This window comes from Venturia canescens, chromosome 6, assembly GCF_019457755.1.
Source record: "Venturia canescens isolate UGA chromosome 6, ASM1945775v1, whole genome shotgun sequence".
Taxonomy (NCBI): domain Eukaryota; kingdom Metazoa; phylum Arthropoda; class Insecta; order Hymenoptera; family Ichneumonidae; genus Venturia; species Venturia canescens.
This window is the reverse complement of record NC_057426.1, coordinates 5,334,749-5,353,319: the sequence shown is the minus strand read 5'-3', so window position 1 is coordinate 5,353,319 and position 18,571 is coordinate 5,334,749. Positions and strand designations below refer to the sequence as shown.

At 39.9% G+C, this 18,571-nt stretch overlaps 4 protein-coding genes across 15 annotated transcripts in view; 2 read left to right on the top strand and 2 right to left on the bottom strand.

Annotated features, from left to right (window-relative positions):
• LOC122412032 (facilitated trehalose transporter Tret1-2 homolog) overlaps positions 1–8,848 on the top strand; it is a 78,722-nt gene extending 69,874 nt beyond the window's left edge. For all 11 annotated transcript variants that reach the window (XM_043421264.1, XM_043421255.1, XM_043421254.1 and 8 more), the window contains 4 exons: positions 473–1,004; positions 1,153–1,405; positions 1,637–1,968; positions 2,126–8,848. In XM_043421264.1, the coding sequence (XP_043277199.1) occupies positions 473–1,004; positions 1,153–1,405; positions 1,637–1,968; positions 2,126–2,263 (1,255 nt within the window). In that variant the 3' untranslated portion in view covers positions 2,264–8,848. The remainder of the gene's footprint in view (positions 1–472; positions 1,005–1,152; positions 1,406–1,636; positions 1,969–2,125) is intronic.
• The window catches only part of MED20 (Mediator complex subunit 20), a 92,400-nt gene extending 82,673 nt beyond the window's left edge, over positions 1–9,727 (bottom strand). Inside the window, exons 1-2 of one of the 2 annotated variants that reach the window (XM_043421265.1) lie at positions 9,594–9,727; positions 9,005–9,147 (exon numbers count right to left, since the gene is read on the bottom strand). In XM_043421265.1, the coding sequence (XP_043277200.1) occupies positions 9,005–9,147; positions 9,594–9,607 (157 nt within the window). In that variant the 5' untranslated portion in view covers positions 9,608–9,727. Of the gene's footprint in view, positions 1–9,004; positions 9,148–9,349; positions 9,503–9,593 lie in introns of those variants that run through there. The other variant, XM_043421266.1, reaches the window with a different exon arrangement.
• A 1,724-nt stretch (positions 9,728–11,451) lies between these two features.
• Sc2 (trans-2,3-enoyl-CoA reductase Sc2) lies at positions 11,452–13,270 on the top strand. The gene is made up of 5 exons (XM_043421340.1): positions 11,452–11,600; positions 11,693–11,737; positions 11,858–12,165; positions 12,443–12,852; positions 13,015–13,270. Exons 1-5 carry the CDS (start codon positions 11,595–11,597, stop codon positions 13,140–13,142), a joined length of 897 nt encoding a protein of 298 aa, XP_043277275.1. The 5' UTR covers positions 11,452–11,594; the 3' UTR covers positions 13,143–13,270.
• A 1,025-nt stretch (positions 13,271–14,295) lies between these two features.
• tous (testes of unusual size) lies at positions 14,296–18,187 on the bottom strand. The gene is made up of 2 exons (XM_043421333.1): positions 17,991–18,187; positions 14,296–17,730 (listed from the first exon to the last, which is right to left on the bottom strand). The coding sequence occupies exons 1-2, from the start codon at positions 18,185–18,187 to the stop codon at positions 14,301–14,303; spliced, it is 3,627 nt and encodes a 1,208-aa protein (XP_043277268.1). The 3' UTR covers positions 14,296–14,300.
• Positions 18,188–18,571: the final 384 nt, after the last annotated feature.

Here is an 18,571-nt window from a genome sequence, read left to right as displayed (position 1 = left end):
AGAGTTATGCTGTCAACCAGGTCAAAAACGTGGTTTCAAGAAAAACGCGTTTCAAGTTTCGAGAGGATAAAACTGAATCTTATAACTCGAATATTAATACAAAACAAGTTCTTACCGATTGGTCTGCTATCCCTGGACCATACAGAAGCGATTTTTTCACACTGATATTCCCCCTTAAAATGCTCGCCGTCTCGAATAATAGCTCAGGTCACGAGCATTCTGTTTACGACGACGGTTTAGCGGCGCGACCTACGGTCGCCCTCGGAATAAATATTAATTTGAATCTTGGCATCTCTCGAACAAGCGGTTGACATAGAAAGCTGAGTAAATATAACAAGACACTCGGAAAAGCACGAAAGACCCGTTGCCGGTCGAGTCATCAATAAAGAGACGAGCGAGTGCGCGCGTGCCTTATTAATTATCAATTATAAATGGCGATCAATCACGTCGGCAACGTTTGTTTTTTTCCCAGGTTGGCTTTCTCGGTAAGCAAGCAAGAGGCTTCCTGGGTTGCGTCTTTATCGATGCTCGGAGCTTGGTTCGGTGCGATGACCGGTGACTGGATAATGCGACGAGGTAGAAGACTCGCTCTCCGGGTGACGTCACTGCCACTCGCAGCCGCTTGGATACTTACCGGTGTCGCGCCTTGCGTGGAACTCGTTTACACGACGAGCTTCATAGGCGGTTTGTGTTGTTCCTTGATAACGATAGTGGCCCAAGTCTACATATCGGAGATCTCGATGCCCGGGATACGGGGTTGTCTGTCAGCGATGTTGAAAGTAGTGAGTCAGGTCGGTGTATTGCTGTCGTACATCGCCGGCTCCTATTTGAATTGGAGGCAGAGCGCCTGGTTGGTAGCGATCGCGCCGTCGATGCTGTTCGTCGGAACGCTTTTCATACCGGAAACACCGTCTTATTTGGTACTGAATGGACGAGACGAGGAGGCCGAGGGGAGCCTGAAGTGGCTGCGGGGTCCGCAGGCCGACATCAGACAAGAGCTTCAGGTGAGTTAGCACGGAGATAAGAATCCTGGAATTATGGTTTATGCGAGGAGGTGAGAGGCTGCGCACGTGTCTCGCGACGTCCGCGGAGAGCGTCGCGTCTGGCTCTGCTGAAAACCCCAGCGATTTCTCTACCTGCGACTGCCCACAGGTCATCAAGACGAACATCCTCGCATCGAGAGCGAAACAGTACGAGCTTTCGTTCAGAAATAGCGTGATCACGCCGCGACTGTACAAACCAGTAGCCATCATATGTGGTCTGATGTTCTTTCAACGTTTCTCCGGTGCAAACGCCTTCAATTACTACGCAGTCGTGATATTCCGACAAACACTCGGAGGCATGAATCCCCACGGGGCTACCATTGCCATTGGATTCGTTCAGCTACTCGCCTCTTTGCTATCAGGTATACTGATAAAGTCTTTCTCGCCGTTTTAAAGTCGGCTGGATAATCGTATACCGGTAAAACGGGTACTGCGCGCTGCAACAATCTCTCCGCACCCTTCGTCGTTCGCAGCCAGCACACGTTTGCTCACTTTCATAGATCAAAGATTCCCTCTCCACCCCCGGCACACCGGAGCATCCTTCGTACTATCGCTGCTTCATCTTAATTCGTCTGCAATTATCCTCTATCCAGGTTTTCTCATCGACATTGTCGGCCGGCTGCCACTTCTCATAGCGAGCACAGTCTTCATGTCCCTGGCCTTGGCTGGCTTCGGTAGCTACGCCTATTACAACTCGATGTCGCAGAGCCAGACAACCACCGTGATGGGGCAACACGACTGGATACCCCTGCTATGCGTTCTCGTGTTCACCACAGCCCTCGCACTGGGCATATCGCCAATTTCGTGGCTATTGATTGGCGAGCTCTTCCCTCTCGAGTATCGCGGTCTTGGCTCGAGCATAAGCACGAGCTTCAGCTACTTCTGCGCCTTCTTGGGCATCAAACTCTTCATGGACTTTCAGCAGGTATGAATGCGCTCGGCGATTGTTTCTGGAAGGGAGGATTTTTTAATGTTTGTTCGGTGGTAGGTAACTCGGAACGATTCGTAGCTGAAGAATCTTCATTGCAACGCCCTCGGGGCCAGATACTTCAGCGGCGATGTAACGATTTATCGTCTTTCAGGTACTCGGGCTTCACGGAGCGTTTTGGTTTTACGCCGCCATGGCGGTGTGCGGTCTGTGTTTTGTAGTTTGCTGCGTCCCCGAGACGAAGGGCAAGCAGCTGGACGAGATGAATCCCGATTACGCTCAAGCTCGGTAGTACAAGGCCTCCCTCGGCGGAGGGTTAAGTAACGCGGAAAAGCCGAGGAAAGGATTGTCGGTGGGCGGTCCAGGGGATCGTCGCGGTCCTGGTGGCGAGCCCTGTGACACCCGTGGAGCGAGAATTCCACGAGGGAATGGTTGGGGCGTGGGTTGTCAAGGGCGAATTAGCAAGAGTCGCCGAATAGCCGATTACTGCAGCAGCGTCGTCAAGAAGACGAGCCGAATAGGCCGCAACGTCGGCAACTTTATTCGGACGTACGGTCCGATAAGCAATCGTAGCGGAGAGGAGACCGCCGCCGAAAGATTTCCGCCCGCTCTGAGCAACGGGATCGTCCCCGGCAGCGATTACCGCCGCGAGATAAGATCGAGCGCGTCCAACATCGAGAATCATCGAGATCTAATGGAGCGCAGAGCTTTCACCGGTTATTCGGCGGAGCTCCGGAAGGGCTCGCGGGGCCGCTACACGAGCCAGAATACCACGAGCAACGGGGAGTTGGGATCGGGAACTCGCGTAATCGAGGAATATCATCGCAACATCGACGTCCGGGAGTACAGACGAAACGAGGACGTCCGACTCGAGTCCCGCGCCGTAATGAGACTCGACCGCATCCAATACGAGCAGAGACATTCTCGCGGCAAGAAGAAAAGCCTCGCGAGAAGAGCAGCCGAAGAGAACGGCTACGAGGGCCCAAGACTCTACTCGAGTTTGCCAAGACGCTGCGGCCCCAGGTCGAGATACCCCTGCGACGATTACTCCGCGAGTCTCATGGGGGACCCGAGGACCCGCAGCGTTTATCCGAAAAGTATGCAGGACCTTACCGACCTCGACATCGAAAGGATCCTCGAAAGAGACACCAATTTTCGCATACCCCTGAGCTCCTTTCGTTCGAGCGACTCTCTCGTCGAGAAATACCGACGCAGATACGACAACGGCGAAGAAGACTCCGAGGACAATTGCTTGAGCCTGTACAAGAGCCTGTCGAGCGGCTTGGAAAGCGGTTATCGCGAAAAGTCTTACCTACCCGGTAGAGTTCACTACGAAAGAGAGTACAGAATCTACGGTAAGGATACCCTGGCTCTCATATATTACAAGACCTGTTACTTGTGATGCCTACCTCCAACAATCAAGAGAATTTCCCCCTTAAATCGAGCCACGATTTATTCATATTTATTGATTTTTTAATTATCCGAACGCTGGTCGTTCGCGCGAGCTCGTTCTTCCTAACCCCCTTAAATCCCCACGTTGCGTCCTCACGCCAGACCCTACATTACGTTCTTCATTATCGCACTACTTTTATTACTATACTTTACCGTTAATCTACCACCTAATAACGAGGTCAAATCGAGCAAACGGCTTAGCAGCGAGGGAAGTTGTCGATACATTTTTTTCGAAATATCCTCACGAGAGTACCACGAGATCAAAACACTCAACGAACCTATTCCCGCTTTTATCGCGGCGCACTCCAAATTCCAGATTCTCTTTCCCTGCACGAAGAGAATTAAATTTTGCGCTATTCTCAGTTTTATAACAGAGTAAATATTGCAAATGGGACGTCAAAATTTACTAAATACTCCGGTAAATGTTCCTATTCGGAGCAACAAATATTGTTTAATTTATAGGAAAATTCAATTTTTCTTCCTTCATTCATCATGAATTGCAGCTCCTCACCGAACCGTCGTCATTCACCGTAATTTTTCAATTCAATTCTCTCCGCGTACCTTCTCACCTCATCCAATCTCATAATCGCGCTACTCTCGTGAAATATTCGACGAAAATTTATATATTTCGCTCGATCGCGAAAGGCAGAACTTCCATACATCGTGCCTTCCTTCAAAAGAGAACAAGATGAATGTGTAACCACACGACAATATTGAGCTCCAATCGTATCAACGATGAGGTCAAATATTATACATATTTATCATTAAATATGTGTATATACTATAAATAGCATTATTATTAAAGGATTAATAATACAAATATACAAATATTTGGGTGGACGTTCAGCCGGAAACGCGCGGGCCACACTTCGAACGGTTAAACTCCTCGTCGAATGAATCTACAGGGACCTTTCGAAATGCGAAAACTTTATTTTTCCTTCGTTATTGTTTCTTCATCTCCAACGATCGTTCCTAATTTTGAAAGATTGCGGGTTTGCGGGGAGCTCGTAGCCAGCAACGTTTCGCTAGGGGGCGCGATTAATTTTGCACTTCCCGAGCCAAACGCCTCGAAGCTTCGAGTCGTTTCGAATACGTTTCTGTTTCTTTCTCCTCCGCGCAATCTTCCCCGATGGGGAAGATTTTCGACGGAGAAAAAACTCGGACGTAGTGTGAGAAACGAAAATTTATCGCGTACTTTATACGAGTAAATGAAGCATTTAAACCCTGTAAGAGAAAAATGGCTTTAACGAATCACACACCAATGCGGGCTAATGACTTAATGGAAAATATTCAAACAAACGACAATACGAGCCATGGATAGTCAAATATCCATGCAGCCATATAATAACGTATACATTTATGTAGATTAGGGTGATTAAAAAAAAAAAGCAACATTTTTTCCTCAAAGTTCCAAGTGATTATGTCAATGCATAATGAAAAAGTAATTCTCTCAAAATGTGAGCCATCTAAGAACATTTTTGGAGGTGGAATTAGCATATATTTTCATTCCGCTGGTGGTCCTTCTGAAAAATTTTTCAGGTGATAAAAATTTTGAGAAAATCATATTTTCACGATACGCTAACATATCAACCTGCGCGATCAAAGCGAATAGTTTTTTATCTCGAGACGTTTACGAAAAATCGAGGAAAAAAAAACTTGAGAAAAACCATTGGGACGACCTCTAAATGTTTTTTCTCCAAGCTCAAATTTTGAGAGAATCAACTCTTTTGATTGAGTGCTAACTTTCGTCGTCGCAACACCGAACGACCAATCTTTTTTTTATCGTAGTTTTTCACTGGGAAAGAAATATTTAACGTCGTTGGTGCCACCTCTAAAAACTTGTTTAGATGGCCCAAATGTTGAGAGAATAATCACTTGCGACTTTGAGGAAAAGTGTTTTTTTTTCTTTTTTTTTTCTTTTTAATCATCCTGATGTAGATATTAAGCTTAGTATATTTCGTATATGAAAATGATATTACATTGGAAATCATGTATATTGTCTACGCTCCTCGTAATATCGTACCAATGTATCATCTATTTAATTGTAGTTTTTACAGAGTAAGAAAAACAACAATATCGACAATACTAATCATTGCCAAACTTGAGAGTAAGAGCTTTAGCTTAGTCAGCGAGTTGTCGAACGGGATAAACAGAATATTTTGGGAAGGGAATCATGAAGTCATGGCTCGAATCGAATCGAAAGGCTTGTGAGCATGAACAATTCGGCGCAATATTTGCAGTCTGCATTATCTCGGGCTCTTGGTTTGTGACTAAAATGCCACGCTCCCTGTGCTCGTTTTCCACTCTCAGACACTTGCGTCAATGGTGAAGGTGGAGAAAACCAAGGGCTTTAAGGGTTCGAGATTTTTGTTGCTGATGGCCTCGAAGCCACGAGGATTTCACATATCAATAAATTTTATCGAGACTCCATTGAATTGAGCGATTTTAATGGACTTGAGTTGAGAACTTTTTCACTTTCCTTTGACCTGGAAACTGCAATGTTTTAGTCATTCGAGTTGTCAAAAATGGGATCCAAATATTGAAAAGGCCGAATCGTTCGTACTCTTCGGAAGCAACGACGGACTGGAGAGCACGATTTTGTCGATTGTTTAAATGGAATGATTTTTTTTATTGGAAATGCGTTTTGGAAGGACGGGGAAGAATTTGGAAAAAGTGCGTTTCGCGAGGTTTTCGAAATTCAAATTATTTTTTGTATTTTTGTATAGTTTTTAGCGAATATGAGGCCGAGAGAAAGTGAGGATGTGAAAAATCTCGCTCGCGATTATTTCGATAACGTGTAAATGACGATTTTCGAGTCACTTAAATATCGAACGCTATTGCGATCGAGAGTTTCGAGATAAATAGCGAAACACTGCAGACGACGAATATCCGTCATATCGTGCGAGTCGTTCAGTCATATCCTTGCCATATCTGACAATATTAATGTGCGAAAGGAGTGAAACGAGAAAAAGCAAAAATCTCAACTTTTACATAGCGAAATATTGAATCGCGTACTTAATTAGAGGCGAAGTGAGAATGAGAGAGAAAACGATATTTCAGAGTGTTGATAAGATATCAAGTTTAGCCTGAGAGCACGTCGCTCTCGTTGCTCAATGGCTCTAAAGAAAAAAAACCTTACTCTTGCCCCAGTACAGAGAACAAAAAATCAACAAAAACAAAAAAATTGATGGTAATGGAGTTTGAATCGTTGAAATGCAGCGAGAATAATTTTCGTTCGTTCAACTTCCTCGTTTTGTCATGAAGAATGTAAGCAGAAAAAAATGGGCCCATTTATATTTGGTTCCATCGAAAAGTGCGTTGAGAAATCTGCAAAAAAAAAAAAGAATTCTAAAAGCTGTGCAACGTTTCAAACTCGAATGCCATCGCAATAGATCGCGAGTCGTTTGGATGTGAGAAACAAACACAAAATCTGCACTGTGCACTTTCGTGAATTGAAAAGGTTTATTGATAATAACGTCGTTAAGAATCTCGGAAAAAAAAAAAAAAAAAGTAAATAAATAAAAAAAATATGCATAAATGAGGATGATAATAATAAAGAAATAATATTAAAAAGCGAAGGACGCGAGAAATGTAGGTTCAAAGGTCACGATCTTGGCGCGTGTAGATAATGTGAATAGTGAGAGATAAAAGAACAAAAGAGAGGATAACGAAGAAAAATAAATAAAAATAATAATAATAATAAAAAAAGAGACCTACTGCATTGTATGAAATATATTGAATAATTGTAAAAACAAGAAAAAACATACAGCAAAGGGAACGACGAGAGTCATTCTTTCCTTAAAACTGTGCGCTAATGAATTTCCTTCGTTTATCGTTTACGTTCCGCTTTTAAGCTTCCTATCGCAATCTTCCGACCATCTGTTTCGGACAATAATAAAAGGGAGATAAAAGTAATCGAGTTATCGTCTCGATGCTTTTGTCACTCTACAATATAAATCGCGACAATAAATATTATTCTTATTATATGAAAATAAATAATAATAAAAAGAAAAAAAGAATATAATAAAATATAACCAGTAAAAAGAGAAAATAAAAGGGTGATGCGAAAGTCGTGTGCTGGACAACACTTCAGATTCGAGGTTTGTTTTTATTCCAATAACCAATAACACCCTCGTCAACAGAACAGGGAAGTACGGGAGAGTGCGTGTAAACACGAGATAAAACTTTGAACGAGATTTCTTACAAAGATCCTATACACTAGTTGTGCTTGCTAGTTTTAATATTTTTGTAATGATGCATAGACGGTAGAGTGTTTGTACCTTTCTTAGATCGAGTATATCGATGATCCTCGTTCGAAAGGAAAAGAAAAATGAAAAATTACTGGGACATAATCGAACGAGGATGAGAAAAGAAAAATCCGATTCTTGGACTTTACCGAATGCCACGAATTTAAAAAATCGATATATTATTATATGCAGGTTTTTAAAAACGCATTTTCAGCTCCACTTTTTAAGGTTAACACCAAAAGAAACAATAATGAGAAAACAAAAAAAGAACAACAATCTGTTTAATTACTATGAAGTAAATGCTCATTCGCTTGCTTGCACACGTTATTCAATTGTGCGAGAGGTCTTTTCGATCTTTTTTGTAATGTCAAAGTGACACTAAACGCATCGCGATTTAAGATATATAAATGCAGGGTGAGCGAGAAATAATAACGGGAAACGTGTGCAAACGAGTACATAGCACAAAAAGTAGTGCCGCCGGTCTAGGTGTGAAAGCGAACTAATATTTATTTCCCTGTATACCTTTCGTCCGTGCCAGTGCAATAGAGATTTTGTGAATTTGATCGTTGCGAGAATGGTTCGAATGTCTACTTAAGAACATGATAACGAAATGCGTAAATCTTGTAATTATAAAATGACGCGATATTATGATACTGAATTTTGCATCATTGCGATTCAAACAAATTTTCTTTTTTCATTACGCCGGAGCAAGATTCTCTTCTGAAATCAGACTACAAAATGGCTTGAAGTTTTTAAAACCTGATTAGAGACTCGCGCATCAAAGCTGTATATGGAACAAAAAAATGTTGAATCTGAAAATTGGTGTCGGCGAAAAGGGAAGTTTTTATTCGGCTATGGCAGAAGTTTTGTATGCCGATTCTACTAAAAACTATAGTTCAGTGTTATTTTAAAATTTGCTTTTTTTTATGTATAAAATAGCATGCTGCTGATTTTAGAGAAGTGAAATTTCAAATGGGAAAAAGAAAATTCATTACATTTCATTGATGCAAACTTCAAAAATGTAAAATGATTATATTAGAAATTCTTTGAAACAAAGTACAGTGTCCTTGTACGAAACGCTGAATCGTCTTGACGGAACCAAAATGTTGCGTGTTTGTATAGATTATATATACGAATATATTATTGTCAAATAAAATGACACGTTCGGCGAAGGAAAACTCTGTTAACGTTATTCATGAAATTGCCAACTTCAAGCTCAAAGCTGCTTGACTACTAATCAAATTGATGGTCCTTAGATTTGAGGTAAGTCCAAATTATGAGCTTAAAATCTTCTCAAACCCGTAGTACTTTTAGTATAATTATTTTGTACTCACCGAGCTGAGGAACGGACATATAAGTTTCGCAGTCAACCAAAAATTGGCCAGTCTGTACTGCTCCGAGAGCTGAAACCCTTTTTGTCAGGAACTCTATTGTCTGTGGACCTGTTCGGTTTTCCGTCATAGGGAATTGTTGCAGGCTGTAAAAAATATGATAAGTTACACGTTAGTGTCATTCCATTGTGGCCAAAAAAAATGAAATTTTTTGTTACATTGAGAATTTGTTTCAAGAACTTTAGAATAATGATTATAAGATTGGTTTACAACATCTCGCGAAGTACTCGAAAAGATTGATAAAAAGTGCGGAAATGATCAACATTATTTTACAGAATAAGAATTCACCATTCGGATGTCGTTATACTTGGTCGTTAGATTTAAAATCTTTCTTCGTCAATTTATATATTCATAAACTCAGTAAAAACTAATTAATTATTTTTACACACGAAGAATTATAATTCGAGGGCTTGAAGCCTTTTTCCGGTTAACCTCAAATTAGGAAAACGTGGACCGACGAAACGCTGACAGTACGCTATGTCAAGTGAATATTGAAAATTGATATTTATCTCAAATTTCCAATAATACTTACACAGTGACTCCCATTCTTAATATATGAACGGACACTTTTTAATCACACGATGAAAACAAACGCTAAACTTCAAAAGATTTGTTTACGTGAACGTTTGAACTGTCACACCGCGAATAATACGACGGCCATTACACTTTTCTACTCGTTCGTGAGATGGCGCCATCTCGATAGACAAGTAGCGCCATCGAACGGACCCGGAACAAATATACCACCCAAAAGTTCATATTCATTTTTTCGACTCTGAAGTAACTTTTAAAAAGTCCGAAACAACTTTGCTCAATTAACGTAAAAATTGAATTTCGGAAAATATGTCGAATGAAATCCTTCCAATCCAATGAATCCGGCATTGTACATTTCACATCTACCGGCTTTATAGTTTCAGCTGTGGTTATATAGAAAAGGAATAGCATTGTTTCAAAAACCCTCATGCCGTCAACAAGTAGAGATGATTTTCAACCTACAGAGAAAAAAACGTTGCTGATTGCCCGAATGCCCCGAATGGCAGTACGACATATGATATAACCTCTAAGGAGTTGTCCGATCAAACACATGACAGCGCTAAATAATTTAGACGTAAATTCGGCCGGGGTGCTGCGAGACAGCATAGCATAAAAGTCCAATTGCTTCGACAAAGGGCGCGCTCGGGGAGTCGTTATTTGCGCTACAAACGCTAACGTTATCATTGAATGATATTACTATATCTTGTATTTTTAGTGCAAATAGCGACTCCCTGAACGCGCCCAATAGGCCTCACAATAACTTAGAGCAATGAGATGTCACACGTTGCAAGCAAAGATACAACAATCTTTGCAAACGGTAAGTTTAGCAAGAAATCACGAAAAAATGTCTACGTTTACAAAAAGTAGATTCCATAAAAAGCTAATACACCCGGTACAGGTAAGCTAATCATGCAACGCGTCAACATGATCTTTGACAGATGAGCATTCAAAAACCAGATTTATCCTCCTTAAATTTATGCATATTCTTAATAAAGCTTCAGGTATGACGGCAAATATGTGAAAAACGCAATAACCTCACTATCCAAATTGCCTTATCAAGAGACTCGGTTTTTTACACCGGAAAAAAAATTCAATTGCCCAAAAAACCGGTTTTCCTTGGTTACATTTTTCCCGTTACGGGACACTAATTTACTCTAAACTCTGCTTCATGCTCATGCTTCTTCGATGACGAAACAATCAGGGTCAAAGGTTCTCTTTCGACAACACCTTTTTTCTCGATTTATTCTGTCTCGAAAAAATAACAATATAAAAATTTTGTCAATTGAAATAAATTGCAAAAAATCTCGCCTCAGCATTTAATTGAGTGAAAAAAAAGAAAACAACGTTTTTATGATTTATCAAAATAAATTACGGCCCAAACAGACTTTATATGAGTTAGTCAAGCATAAATAGAAGGGGACAAAAATAATTTCAAATTTTGTCAGGTATAAACACGCATTCACAATATGTGGAAGAATTGAATTTTTTAAATTTGGCTTTGAAACCTTTGCTCATATTTCAAAGAAAGTTTGCTCATATTTCAAGCTAATATGTAATCGAACGTTCTTATATGAGCACATCTTCAGAAAATGATTCTTATAAGTGAAAATTAATTGTTTATACATAACCATGTATCTCCACTCTGAAAACCGGAAGTAAGCTTGAATCAATTATAGAATGAATTGCATGAATGCACCGCTCGATGTCTCGGAAATATTGCATATTCGATTTTTTTTAATTGCTTGTAGTTGACGCAGAAAGTGAAAAGAAAAAAAGGTACAAAAACTGTCGACTGCTCGATTCTTCGAGATAGACGGGCGTCACTAGTGCGCGGTGGTGTGGAAGTCACGTGATACGTGATTCTTGAAAGTAGCGCCTCTCGCGATCGAACTTTGTACCACGTGTCATTCCAGCTAATTCCAGTGGCTAGTGGACTTCAGACGTTTCGGAATTATTGTACAACAAGGTCGATCCGAGTTCTCCTCACCTTTATATTATCATAATGGAGGTAAAACGATCTAGTTACATTGTTATGAATAATAAGTTACTGAAAAGTTAAAAAAAAGTGTGTTCAATTTAAACAAAATTGTGTTATTGCAGATCGAAGTTATTGGAAAAAGTTCGAAATCTCTTGGCACTGTCAGTGTAAGTTTGAAATCACTCTTGGAACGTCGGCTTTTTACATGTTTTGCAAAATCAATGAATCGTTCGTCTCGTTTTTGAATTCTAAATAAAGAAATTGATGTATTTTTGGGTGTTGCTCAGGTCAATCCTACAACTACGATAGGAGAAATAAAACAACAACTGTTCAAAAAGAAGAAAGCACCTTACGCAGGACGACAAAGTCTGAAACTGGATTCTAAGGGCAAATCCCTCTCAGATTCGGAAACTGTCAAGAATTTAGGACTCAAAGCTGGCTCCAAATTATATCTTAAGGATCTTGGACCTCAGATAGGATGGAAAACTGTCTTTCTCGTTGAATATGCCGGACCGATGCTTGTTTATCTTTGGCTTTACCAAAGACCATGGGTTTTCTATGGTACTGTTACAGATTCAATGGAACCAGTTGTCCAGTAAGTTGTCATTATTTTGCATATTTGCGTTGTATCAATATTTTTCTCCCCTGAATGAATCCGGAGTTAAAAATGCCTTTGACAAAGTTTGAACATGAATTTTGTTCCAAATTCAAACTTTCCTAATTTTCACCACAAATTTCAACGAAAAGAAGCATACCATTTTTCTAAAATTCTAATGCAGAGTTTGACGGTTGGTCAGTACAAAAATTCATCATTCTTATCTTCACTAGAAAAAATTTCAGTGATAGAAAATTGGACTTTCTCTTTCTCACAGTTGGGCAGCGATCTGTTGGACGATACATTATGCGAAGCGACTTTTGGAGACCCTGTTCGTGCATCGTTTCAGTCATGCAACAATGCCATTGAGAAATTTGTTCAAGAATTGCTCATATTACTGGCTGTTTGCGATGTACGTGGCTTATCACATTAATCATCCAGCTTATACAGCACCTTGCCAAATTTGTTCGTGCGTCGGTCTCGCAATTTTTGCGATATGTGAATTGGGAAATCTCAGCATTCATTTAGCATTGAGGAACCTCAGACCAGCGGGCACAACAGTGAGGAAAATTCCTGTCCCCACCGGCAATCCGCTCACTTCACTTTTCAATATCGTTTCGTGCCCCAATTACACTTACGAGGTCGGCAGCTGGATCGGTTTCACAATCATGACAAAGTGTCTTCCAGGTACGGAATTCAAATGCCGCTTGTTTGAACGATATTAGCTTCATTCATGAAATTCTGCAAAACTTATCAGTATTCGGTTTGTGAATATTAAAACTTCTATTTCAATAATCATCGAGTGTTGAACTTTGACATTCAATTCGTTTTTTCTCAAATTTGTTGCAGCCGGTCTCTTCATGCTCGCAGGAGCATATCAAATGACGATGTGGGCATTGGGAAAACATCGAGCTTATAAGAAAGAATTTCCCAACTACCCAAAAAATCGCAAAGCCATTGTGCCGTTTGTTCTTTAAATTTTTTGTACAATGAGTATTTATAACAATTATAATATAACGGGGGTCACTTGCGCCTTCCTCAGTGATGAAAATATCTTTTACGTACAACTCTTCATTTACTTAATTTATAAACGAATTTATAAATATTTTTGACTTATTATTTACGAATTCGTACAAGTAATCTGAATCGGACATTGGAGAAGGTCGTTAGTAGGGGATTTAACGAATGCTGAATACGTTTGAATAATTAAGTCACAGCTCGATGTTGCGCGTGAAAAATGAGAATCAATGATACGGTGCTTCTAGAATTTTGACCTCCTTTGTCTCGTCGTGTCAACTCCGCTGACGGTGAAAAAAAAAAATACGTATATTCGTGTATCCAAATGACTCGGCTGACCCGTTTTTCCCTTTTTTATTCGTCTCAATGAAATACTCAATGTGTGTTAACTCTACAATACGACAAAATATGAGTCGTGAAAAACCGAGATGGACAATGAATTTCACGAGAAATAATTACTTTTTGTTTGTTCATTTTAACTTTTAAGCCAATCAATTAATTTTTCGATTATTGCTCAATTTTTAGACTCGAATAATGCTGGTTTTTGAAAGTTAAATTAAAACTGAAGTTGGGCATGACACTCATTTTGGTTTCGGTTCATTTTCCTATGAGTTTGAGGAATCAATCGGTTTTTTACATAAACTATTCGTTCTTGGTAGAAAGAGTCTTAATTATATCGTACGAGAATAAACTGAAAATGTGAAGAATCAATTTGAATTTCTTTTATTATGCTAAATACGTAATTCCAATAATCTACGTGACATTGAAACTTAAGAGGAAAAGTGTAAATTTAACGATACACACGAATCTTGCTTGAATATTCATGACTGAGAAGCTGTACACAAAAGACAAAAAATTCAATTGAATACCTCTTTGCTTAAAACTTGGAGTAAAAATCACTTGGATTTCCACTTTTTTTTACAATGTGAGGATCTTGGGACAGTTATTGTAAAAGATGGATGAAAGTTACGAGGAAAAAATGCTACTTTTTACTGTTTTCTTTATCTAAATAAATGCCAAAAATAATTTATGAAATTAATGATAATAAATAATCATGGATGATATAGCGCATGTTTCCATTATAATAATAATGGAAAATAATAAATAACGGATGAAAACTATTTTTCCTGCGGAGCCATGTCTTTGTTTAACAGTCGTTTAATATCATCCTGAAGAGTTGCAACCATTTTTTCACAATCGTGCATTTTTTGTTTGTACATTCTCTCAATTTCATCCTTACCGTGGCAAGCATCGGACAATTTTCTTTTTGCTTCTTGCGGAGTCAAATCGATGGCTCTCAGTCCCAACAGAGTTTCCATGTCGAGAATATGTTTACGTGATTTTTTCAACTCTTCTCTCAAAGCGTTTAGCTCGACGATCAATTCGACATTCTCATGCATCATTTTGTCACCTTCTTTCTTGCCGTCTTCGCTCATATCACGGAAAACTTGTTTTCTCAAGGACTCAACGGTTCTCTCGAGCTGATCGCGTTGTTTCGAGAATTCGCATTGGACCCGTAAATCTTCATCGCGATTTCGGGAAAAGCTGGGATCTGCGCTGTAACGTTGGTGAAGTTGCATAACAGCATTTTTCAAAGAATTTGGATCTTGTATCAACTCAACAGCCATCGACAAATCAACACGAATTTTTCGCAAAAGTCCTTGAAGTCTGCGATTTTTCGCTGTTTCAATTTCACTACCGCGTTTCGCACCCCGCAATTTTTCTCGCAATTCTTGAAGCTGAAGCTCCGAACTTACATTTATTTTATGAAGATTTATCAATTCAGTTTCCATGTCACTCATTTTGTCACGAAGTTCCTTGATCTCGTGATCTCGGGGTTCAACCTGGCTCTTCAATTCACGAATTTTATAATTGAGAACGAATTTGAATTTCTCGAGTTCTTGATTGTCGCGTTTCAAGTCGTAAATGCGTTTTTCTTTGTCCTGAATAGTGACGTCACGCTCCGTTATTTCTTTTTTCAAATCCATCACATCTTTCTCAAGGTCATGGGTAACTTTGCGAGTTTGTGTTTGCTGCGAGTGTTGAGTGTCGAGTTGGCGTTTAAGGTCCTCGATATCTTTGCGAGTGGCAAAAAATTTGTTTCTCAAGACTCCAGCTTCGCCCCTGAGTTTTAAAATCGTGCGAGATTCCTCGTTTAATTTAGCCTCGTAGCTCGTACGTAAAGCAACGATTTCACGATCGGCATCGTCCTCAATTTGTTTCTTAAGTTCTTCGTGAACGATTGCTTGATGAGCAATTTCTTCGTGGCTCTCTTCGAGCTCTAAATTTTTCGAGTGCAATTGTGCCTCGTAATTTTTCTTCAATTCCTCCAACTCTTGAATTCTTTGTTCCTGTAATTTTTCGATTTCAATTTCGTACTCTTGTCTCATAAGATTATTACGTTCTTCGAAGTCGCGATATTTGTCGTATTCCTCGATCAATTTAGCGTCATAATTCATTTCCATGACTCGAATCGCTTCGTCGTGAGTTTTTTTCATTCTCGCAATATCCACGTTGATTTTATTCAACTCGTTGGTACGTTCTTCCTGCAACGTTTCAATTTTAATGCGCAGTTCCTCGATCGCTTCGCAATAGCCCTGATGAATTTCCCGAATTTTTTCGTTGTGATGAACTTCCGTTTGTCTCATTTTGTACGCGTGTTCGGTCTCCAATTCGCGCATTCTAACGGTCAATTCTTCGATCTTTTCAACTTTGTCTTCCAAATCGCCTTGGCCAATGAGGATCTCATTCGTCCGAGTAAATTCCATAGCCAATCCCTCGCTTTTTGCTACGCGCCAAAAACACATCGTGCCATCTTGAGCCGCCGAGACGAGGACTTTTTCATCGAAGGACAAACACATGCTCGTTATATCAGCGCAGTGAACGTGAAATTCCGTCGTATCGAGAGGTTCCTGCAACGGGTATCTCACAAAAATTATTAAACCGTCCGGCGAACCGATGAACATGCCGAAATCGTCTTTCGACATGATCAACACCAACATTTTTTTCTCGTTTATCATGAGTTCTCGAATGATCGAGCTTTCTTTGATTTCACGGATTTTACTGTCGCTCGAAATGCAGTATGTCATCGTACCATCAGCAGTAAGAGCTACGTCGTTCATGCTAATGCCTTTGAGATAAACCTCGTAATTTCTTTTGCCATTACTCATATCCCATTCGTAGAGTGCACCTTCGCTCCCGATGCTAACTAGTCTCATGTCATTCTGGGACCAAACTACATTTTTTATTCTGCCTGTGTGACCTTTGAGGAGAAAACGACTGGTAAAGCCAACCGTAGTGTAAACTTGTATTATGTTTCCATTTACAGCTGCAAAGAGATGACCGCCATGACTGAATGAGACGGTGCGACAATTTCTGACAGCAATTTCCTGGACGGTCACAAAATCATCCATGAGAATACTCATGAATCGCAACTTGTCACTGAAACCAATAAGACAAAAAAGTCCAGTGGGATGAAGAGCTACGCAGTAGACATCTTCGTTGTACTGTTTTGCTAACAACAATTTTTCTGTCTCGTAGTCCCAAATTCTAACACTGCGATCCTCTTCGCCACAACTCATGAATACCGATTTCCATGCACAAATGGATAAATCGCCGATTGGACCGTGGTGCAGATGCTGACCCATTATTGTGAAATTTGAGGATACAACGTCGAGGAGAGTTTCCGGACCCCACAGTTTGGCACAAAACAATTGCGACCAACCGGTCGTCACGACGAGGATGTCATTGCTCAAATTTGGACTTATGCTGTTGATGCGATAGAGACTCTCGTCGACAATCTTGGAGACTTGAGGCGGAACTTCATAAATGTGTCTCTTTGTTAGCTTTTGCTGACCTTCTCGCTCCCAAACGACAACTGTTCCAGGACCAAAACCATAAGCGAAACCACGTTGAAATGCTACCAAACTTCGAACGTCGTTTTGCCAGAGTTTGTCGTCGCTATAAACTTCCAAATTAGTTTGAGACGTCGACGCTGCCACGACGTATTCTTCGCGAACTTTCAAATTCATCACACTCGTTTCTGTCATTTTGTAAATATTTTTCAAGTCACCGTTCTCCAGGTAAAGAATTCGCCCATCGTAAGTTCCGACCAAAATTCTGTCAGTGTTGAGCCAAGCCATTGAGGAAACAAGGAGATTCTCGGATTTCGAGAAACCGTAAGGGCGCCATACGGTTTCTGAAACCGTTAGAAATTTGAAAGCGTATGGACCACCCAGTGCGATAACTCCGCTGTCACCGGGATTACAAGTTATGCACTTTACGATGGATTGAGGATTTTGTGTAGTTCCTACTTTTATGCTTGACTCCACTTTGCCCTTTTCCCAAGCGTAAAACAACATTGTTTGGTCAGGCTCCCCTGTTACCGCTGCTAAACAACGACTGTCATGACTGAATGAAATACAGTTGAATTTCGTAACGCCCGCCGCTTCGTATGGGATTCCCAGAGTCTTTTTTCGCTTTAGACTGTACACATCGTAGATATTTATCGTTGGTTTCTCACCCACCTCGCAAGTAGCCACGTATTTCCTTCAATAAAACAAAAAACGTTTATTACCGTTATCGTATAAATATCCTGTCGAAATCAGAATAAAATCGATCATAAAAAATTAATTGATCTGCACGAGGGCCTTTCTCTGGTTCTTACGAATCCTAAATATTTCATTTTTCGAAATTCTTTAACAAAATATTGTTATTAATGGACCTATGGAACTACTGTTTATTCGAATGCATTAACCCACCTTTTTGTTATGAATTTTCAAAAAGTTGTATTCATTTCGAAAACTCACCTGTTTGGTGTGATGGCAATAATATTTATTTCATGCTTGTCCGGCAAGCGAAGCAATCGCTGTCGACGCTGAGAAAAATTGTGAAATGCCAAAGCATTTCCAACTGGATAAATTATTTCCGTATCACTGAGATAATTCACATTTCCGTCTATATTGGTTTTTAAACCGTAAAGAACTCTAGACTGAAGTACGGGCATCGCCATTTTTACAGGGCCTGAATATTCGCCGTATTTTTATATCGCTAATCTAATATCCAAATTTCGTTTATTTACAATTATTTACTTTAAGTGACACGTAGATATGTCATAAATTCGTTAAATGTCAAATCGCGAAAGTGGTCTGCCATTTTTTTAGCTTATTTACCGTTGGGGAATGTTTCCTTGGTAACAAAAAATTGGCTCCTCATTATAATTATATTGAAACGTACAATATTACAATGAAAAATATTGGTTCTAACCATTTTATTTTAAAACTAAGAATTTTTTGAGTCAATTTTATTCACATTTTACATGGAAAAAATTCGTTTATTCTTAAATCCTAAAATTATTGATGATTTCGATTTGTGTTTTGAAATAAAATCA

Excerpts from the sequence above, each read along its gene's own strand:
- Sc2 (XM_043421340.1), top strand. Across the intron at positions 11,738-11,857 it reads AATCTCTTGGCACTGTCAGT|GTCAATCCTACAACTACGAT; the intron begins GTAAGTTTGAAA and ends GGTGTTGCTCAG. Across the intron at positions 12,166-12,442 it reads TCAATGGAACCAGTTGTCCA|TTGGGCAGCGATCTGTTGGA; the intron begins GTAAGTTGTCAT and ends TCTTTCTCACAG.
- tous (XM_043421333.1), bottom strand. The coding sequence starts at position 18,187 with ATGCCCGTACTTCAGTCTAGAGTTCTTTACGGTTTAAAAACCAATATA. Across the intron at positions 17,731-17,990 it reads ATTGCCATCACACCAAACAG|GAAATACGTGGCTACTTGCG; the intron begins GTGAGTTTTCGA and ends GTTTTATTGAAG.